This window comes from Gossypium hirsutum, chromosome D02 (genome assembly GCF_007990345.1).
Source record: "Gossypium hirsutum isolate 1008001.06 chromosome D02, Gossypium_hirsutum_v2.1, whole genome shotgun sequence".
NCBI classification, from domain to species: Eukaryota; Viridiplantae; Streptophyta; class Magnoliopsida; order Malvales; family Malvaceae; genus Gossypium; species Gossypium hirsutum.
Genome location: NC_053438.1, coordinates 21,473,045 through 21,480,670, shown reverse-complemented (window position 1 = coordinate 21,480,670; position 7,626 = coordinate 21,473,045). Strand labels below are relative to the sequence as shown.

At 32.9% G+C, this 7,626-nt stretch overlaps 1 protein-coding gene and 1 non-coding gene across 2 annotated transcripts; both read left to right on the top strand.

The window, feature by feature from the left end:
• The first annotated feature begins 459 nt into the window (after positions 1 to 459).
• On the top strand, positions 460 to 566 carry LOC121214935 (small nucleolar RNA R71). The gene has a single exon (XR_005910672.1). It is a non-coding gene; the product is annotated as a small nucleolar RNA R71 (small nucleolar RNA).
• Positions 567 to 6,300: 5,734 nt separating this feature from the next.
• LOC121214708 (uncharacterized) lies at positions 6,301 to 7,315 on the top strand. The gene is made up of 2 exons (XM_041088763.1): positions 6,301 to 6,584; positions 6,753 to 7,315. The coding sequence occupies exons 1-2, from the start codon at positions 6,550 to 6,552 to the stop codon at positions 7,126 to 7,128; spliced, it is 411 nt and encodes a 136-aa protein (XP_040944697.1). The 5' UTR covers positions 6,301 to 6,549; the 3' UTR covers positions 7,129 to 7,315.
• The last annotated feature ends 311 nt before the right edge of the window (positions 7,316 to 7,626 follow it).

Here is a 7,626-nt window from a genome sequence, read left to right as displayed (position 1 = left end):
GGGTAGTTCAGACATATCGTTAATAACTTTTGGTGTGAGAGATACCTTTTTTCGTCAAACATAAATCTTTGTTGCAGTGGATGAGGTCAAGTTTGCAGGAATTCCCAGAGTAATTCAGCCTCCGAAAGTGGTCTAACATCAAAAAATAAATTCCATCTCAACCCATACACTGTTTCCCGAATAAGTGGTAGCACTGTAGTATAATAAATATTTGTTAAACCGAACCCTTTATCTGAGAGTATCGATTAATCCCTGAAGATGGATTCAAACCTCTCCCTTGCTTCTTTACTATAGAATCAGTTCTGGGCATTACCAGGTTGAGTATTTGAATTATTTTACTTACCTTGAGCTGTCTCGGGTGTTTTATTGTTCAGTGTTCCACCAGCTACTACATCAACTAGTTGCTTAGACGAGGGATTCAAACTGTTGTAGAAGGTTTGAACTTGAAACCACAAAGGTAACTCATGATGATGCCATCTTCTCAACAGATCCTTAAATCTCTCTCATGCATCATATAATGTCTCAAAATCAATTTGAGTAAAAGAAGAGATGTCGTTCCTCAACTTAGTTGTTTTAGCCAGTGAGAAGTACTTTAATAGAAACTTTTCAGTCATTTTAGCCCAAGTCTTGAAAGTGTCACAAATCTCTAAAAAGTTAGCTAAATGAGTATCCGGATCTTCACGCTACAAACCATCAAACTGAACATACTATTGAACCATCTAAATTGTGTTCGGCTTCAACTCAAAATTGTTTGCAGCAATGATGGGTCTCATTATACTGACTTCAGCTCCATCAAAGTAGGCTTAGCATAATCATACATAGTAAGAGGAGCAGGAGGTACAAGAAGTTGCTGATTATTTTGATTATCACACATCTTCACAGTAATATAATTTTCCTCTTGATCGTATACTATATTATGTTGAATTTTCCTTACTTCTCTAACCTCTCTACGATTTCTGCGAGCAGTCATTTCAACCTCACTGTCAAAAAGTAATGGATCCAACGAGTTTCCTCTAGTCATAAAACAAAAGAACCTGCCAAAAACAAACAAATGGAAAAAAATAGAAAATAAAAATTAAATTAAATTAAATTTAAAAGAAAAATATTAAAAGAAAAATAAAAATGGCTAAATTAACAGAAATAAAGTTTTCCTAATATTTTAGTCCTAGACAAGGGTGCCAAAAACTTGATTGCAGTTGTAAACCTACTAAAAATTAAACTAAGGCAAGTGCACCTATCAATTAATAATATAGCTACAGTGAATAAATATATCGTTCCCACGAAGACTAAAAGTACTAGTAATTATCGTCTTTCTATTATTCAATTGACAAATTAGAGTGATTGATTAAAACTAAAATTAACTAAAGAAAATGACTAAAAACAAATTAGGAAAATAAATGATTAACAACCAAAAAGAGAGATAATACCAAGGAGATCTTCAATCTTGATGGAAATCTACTTTCGTGTTAGCTTGAATGGTGTTTTTTGAGTTGTTTTCTTGAGTATTATATGACAGATCCCTCTCATATTCTTATTTTTAACATATATAGCTCTTAGAATGCCCAAAAAAAACCTAAAAAATGCATTTCCCACATTTTTGGAGCATGATTCACGAAATCGATACGGTCTGGCACATGGTCGTGTGGCAACCCGTGTGGCTATTGAAACTTGCTCTGATTTTTTGGTTTTCACTCATTTTTTTGATCCTCTTACTTCCAAAGGCTCTCCGAAGTATAGAAACATGAATTTAAAGGATTAAGAGCACAAATTTCGCCATTTAAATCGAACAATCATCTAAAAATACATTAAGAATGAGGATAAAAACATGTTACTTTTAGCACTAATCATCTATATGGTGAGAAATGTCGCATCTATACTGATCATAAGAGTCTTAAATATCTCGCATCCCAAAAAGATTTGAATTTGAGACCACATCGCTGGACCGAGTTGTTGAAAGATTATGACTGTGTGATCAATTATCACCTGGGAAGGGCAAATGTTGTAGCTAACGCGGTGAGCAGAAAGGTAGCGATTGAATTACGAGTGATATTTGCTCAACTCAATATTGGCAATGATGATAGCTTGTTAGCTGAATTGAGAATCAAACCCGTGTTTCTTGTCAATTAAAAGAGGCACAACTAGTTAATACCAAGTTGTTAAAGAAAAAGGAGTTGGTTTAATAAGGAATCATTGAGAATTTTAGCATTAATGAAAATGATTGCTTGAAGTTATGTAATCGGATCTATGTTCCTGGAAATGTTTAATTGAAGGAGTTGATCTTACGTGAGGCTCAATATAGCCCTTTTGCTATACATCCTAGTGATGCGAAGATGTATTGTGACTTGTGAGAATTGTACTAGTGGCCCAAAATGAAAAGTAAAATTGTTGAATATGTCATTAAATGTCTTACCTATCAACGAGTAAAGGCCTAGCATTAAGTTCCTAAAGGTTTGTTATAACCTATATCTTTTTTGGAGTGGAAATGTGAACACATTACGATGGATTTTGTAGTTGGTCTGCCGATCTCATAGTGTAAAAGAAATATTATCTAGGTAATAGTTGATAGACTAACAAAGTTTGATCATTTTTTGGCAGCGAGACCTAATTGGTCACTTCAAAGGCTAATTGAAGTTTATATTCACAAGATAGTTAAACTTCATGGCGTGCCTTGTGCATTATCTTTAAATGAGACCCTTGCTTTACGTTGAGATTCTGGAAATAGTTACATGAATCTTTAGGTATGATACTGAACTTCAGCACAGCGTTCCATCCTAAATTTGATGGTCAATCGGAGAAAGTAATTTAGATATTAGAAGACATGTTGCGAGCCTATGTTATTTATTTCGAAAGTGGTTGGGAACGTTATTTGCCACTAGCTGAATCCGTGTATAATAACAGTTTCCAGTCGATTATTCAAATGACTCTGTATGAGTCTTTATATGGTTATAGGTGTAGAACACCTATTTTTTGTCGAAATTGAGTGACAGAAGGATCGTTGGGTCAAAACTGATTCAGGAAGTTTAAAGTATCGTAAAGTTTATTAAGGATAGATAAAAGGCAGCATTTGATAGGCATAAATTGTATGTTGATCTAAAGAGAAGAGATATCGAGTATACGCTGGGAGATAAGGTATTCTTGAAAGTTTTTCTGTGAAAAAAATGATTTTCGATTTGGTCGGAAAGGGAAATTAAGTCCCAAATTTATCAAGCCATATAAAGTTATCGAATGAGTTAGACCGCTAGCAGATTGCTTAGCCATACCATTCGGATTGAAAAAGATTCATGATGTGTTCCATGTATCCTTACTTAGGCGATGTCGTTCTAACCCATCTCACGTTATTTTGGTGAAAGAAACTAAAATTAAACCTGATTTTTCTTACGAGGAGAAACCGATTGAAATCTTAGCTCGAAAGTGAAAGAGCTGAAGAATAAATGAGTGCCACTCGGGAAAGCCTTGTGGCATAGTCATAACGTTGAGGAAGCAATTTGGGAACTGGAAGAAACTATGAGATCTTAATATCCTCACCTCTTTCCAGGTAAATTTCAGAGACTAAATTCCTTAAAGGGGAGAATTGTAACGACCCAATTTCTAGTGGTGCAAGAGAATACAGTTTCGAGACCCCGTTTCAATAAACTAAATCTGTAAATATTAAATGAAAATATTTACAAAGTTATTATTTTGGAAAATTGAATTTTGGATAAGAAATCTAGCCAAAATTGTACTTAATTAGGGCTTAGGAACTAAATTGTAAAGTCCAATCACTATAGATTTTTAATAAGTAAATGGCTTAGGGACTTATATTACAATTAAACCAAGGTCCAAAACAACAAATATACCTCTCTAAAATATTCATTACTAGACGGTAAGGTTATATGGTAATTAAATTAATTAAAATTTTAATTTTCTGCTGTGATAGAAAACCATTTTTAAATCAGATTTGTTCTAAAAGGGTAGACATGTAAAATGTTAAGAAGGTTAATTTGTATTTGTAGTTATAACTATTATATGTTGAGTTGAGTTTTTGGGCCATATAGACCATTTTGTTTTGAGATTTTGCAAGTTGATTTGAATGATGCAAAATTTGGGGGAAGCTACCTTCAAGGTCACGTCACTCCCCTATCAGTGTCACAACATCGACCTTCTTTTTCTATAGTCAGGATTCTCCTTGCTGAGGTCATTACATCAAATCCCCTTGTCCTTAAGGTTATGATGTTCCCCTGTTGAAGTCATGATGTTAGCTTCCTGTCTTCAAGGTCATGACTCACCTTAGTTGAAGTCATGACATCATGCTTGTACCCTCTGTGCCGCGACATGCTTCCTTCATGGTTTTGACATTATTCTTGTATTTTAAGAATTGTATGTTTTAGTCTCTCATTTATCATTGATGTTCCAAAAGAGCTTCCGTAAGCTCGTTTATAACCCGTATTTGATTAAATAATTTAATTAATTAAGGTTTGGAACCTAATGGATTGTATGACTTATTTATTGGATATGTAAATGAAATCATAGTTTCTTCAACAATGAATGTGACATCTCGCATTCGGATCTGACGATTGTGTCAGGTGTAGGGTGTTACAGTAACTACTATCTTGCTAAGAGTATTAGTGGATGCATAACGGGAGATTACATTAATGAGAGTGAAACCTCACAAACTATGCAAAGATATTAGCGAGGAAAGAACATTTTATGTTAGTAAAGTGGACAATGAGAAAGGTCTAGAGGGAGAAACCATGGTAAGAGGTTTCATAGTTGTGAAAAAGATAGACATATTCAATCTCCATAGCCACAAATGTGAGAAGATATGAAGAGTTCAAAGTTGCTGAAAAGGAATGCAAAGACTGATGTTAATCTAGTTGAAATTGATGATAATGTTGATGTGCTTTACATAGAAGGTACTGAATCTAATGAAGTTCATTGCAATTGGGTGTTAAATTTTGTCACTAATATGCATGTTTGTAGTGATAAAGCCATGTTTATTGCTATGCAAAAGGATAGAGATTTTGGTAACATCAATGTAGGGAAAAACAAAAGTTAAAAGTTGAAGACATAGGAAGAATTCGCCTAAAGTTCTTCAATGATAAAGGTTATAATGTTCCCGATATGAGGTATGTGACTATAGTCATTGTCGACTTTAAAAAAAAAGGGCTATAATCAATGTCAACTTTATATGTGTTTAAGTATGTGGGAATTGAGTAGACTTGTAATGGTACAAAGGAAATCACTTGATTCTACAAGGCAAAACTGGAGAGAAGAAATTTTTTTATTTGGAATACCTCTCCATAAAAAGAAAGCTTCAAGAAAAGAAAGGAGAGAAAAAGAGGAAAATTAATGTTCTCGAAGACTTGAAGACCGATGCTTTAACATAATTTGTATTAAAGGGGAGGTTGTTAGATATTAGACCAAATTCTAATTGCCATTCAATTTGGATTTTATTATAATTTTATTAGTTGGAGATTACTTAGCGATCAAGTATATGCCCTGTAAATGTAGTATATGTTTTAATCTTTAGAATTAAGTAGATTAGAGAAAGCTTAAGCATATGAGATAAGTTAAATAGGATTTTTTGTGGTGAGTAATTTGTAGCTTTATCCCTGCAAAAAATGTAACTTGTAATTTTTAGTAGAGAAACTTTATATGCTTCTAGCTCGTGGAGGTAAGTTAAAGGGATTGAATCACATTAAATTTGTATTGTTGGTTGTTTTATTCCTTTCTTCTTGAGAAGTTATTATTCCTATCGACTTATGTTTATTGCTAATATATTCGGAACCTAGCTAATAGGACTTTCATTGCAAGATGATTGTGGTGGTCAAATTTGAAATCGAGATTAATAAGAACTAAATAAAAAAATCTAAAAAATATTAAATTAGAATGGCTAAGGTTATTTATATAAGATGATGTATTAATTCAGTATGGATAATATTTTAATAAAATAATGCATTGATTTGAACAAGAATAAGATAATTTCATAATTTAGATGTACATGGAATTATGTTGTTGTTTAGAAATGGATAAGATAATGTCTTAACAAATATATAAACCAAAGTTGTAACTCATAATTTAGTTTGTGATACTTTTAAATATCATCAATTTAATTTAGTTAGTGAGCATGGACGAAAAGAAAATTAGTTTCCATCCACAAAAACCTTAAAACAGGACCTCACTCCGACTATCATGCATCGTCATTAGTTAAACAAAGTAAATAAAATCAAAATCACAAATTAATTGATAGAGATGCATGGCGATGAAAATGTAGAGAGACATGTTTGTATGTTTTATCAGCCACAAAACCTATAAACTTACCCCCAAATTTTCACTCTCAATAACATTCACATTTGTTTTACTTTGTAACAAAATTCATAATTTTCTTCTTTTTCCAAGAAAAAATGGCAAAGATTGCTTTACCTCTTTTATTATCATTGAGCCTCGTTCTATCAAACCAGTCCATTGTAGGAGATGAGGAGGAACTTGCCCCTGAACCGACAGAACAAAATACTTCAGAGTATGCAGATGCCACTGGTGAAAGCCTATCAACTTCTTTAGAAAGTACAGATGGAGGATGCAGCCTCACCATTGTCAAACTGGAAGTATGAAGGATGCGACCTCATTGTTTTATATTTTTCAATCGAGTAGTGTCGTTATAAAATAACTACTTCGTTGACAATAATGAGTTCAATCTTTAAAACTAACCTTTTCCATCTTCATTAAAATAATATATAATATTATTCATGATTGGTTTTTGTTACTACTTTCAGGGGCTATGGTATTTTATCTCCTCAAGAATCAATGCCATTAGAAAACTCACCAGCACCCAGATATCCAAGGGATTTTGGACCCGGAACACGTGGTCTCATTGATAGAGGTGGGTTATTTCCTATAGATCCACCAATAGCAAATCCAAGGCCTTTAGGACCTAGAACATCTGCTCTCACTAACGAAGGTGGGTCACCAGAAATGGCCATTGACGAAGGAGGGTTAGTTGCACAAAATCCGGCAACAAATATGCCAATTGATGAAGGTGGGTTATATACACATAATCTCACAACAGATACAACCAGTGATGAAGAAGGTCATGCGGTAGATGTAGCGGGAGAGGGAGAGGGAGAGGGAGAGGGAGAGTCAGAAAATTAGCAAAGCATATTAGAGTAACCTGTCCTTCTGGTTCTCCTCCACTAAACTTGGACTTTAGATTTTAGTTTTCCTCTTCTTTTTAAGTCCTCTATATATTCTGCGGACTCTCAATTTAGATTTTATTCTAATTAAAGTCTCTTTTAAGTGTAAACTCTATCTAAATTTATTATGACTATCATTACGTCTATTTATATATTGCATTGATTAATTTTGATGGCAATTATAATAATATCTTAACTCTAGTAATAAAAATTCAATACGGGATTTAATGTCAATTTTTTGATAAAATTTGTTAGAAGTTCTTTTTTATAGTTAACAATTTGTTTTATCTTATGGGAAAGCAAATATGTTCTACATGATAAAGATATTGTGATAACTTTTAGCCCTACTAATTTGTCTCAAGTTAATTCTATAAAAAGTACTTTAATTTTCTCATTTTTTATGAAAATAAAATTGTTATATTATATATTTTTTAAATAAGTAATTAAAAAATATATT

What these genes read in the sequence shown, in the direction of transcription:
- LOC121214708 (XM_041088763.1), top strand. Translation starts at nt 6,550, where the DNA reads ATGGAGGATGCAGCCTCACCATTGTCAAACTGGAA. An exon ending in TCACCATTGTCAAACTGGAA is followed by an intron (nt 6,585 to 6,752) that starts GTATGAAGGATG and finishes TACTACTTTCAG; the next exon opens with GGGCTATGGTATTTTATCTC.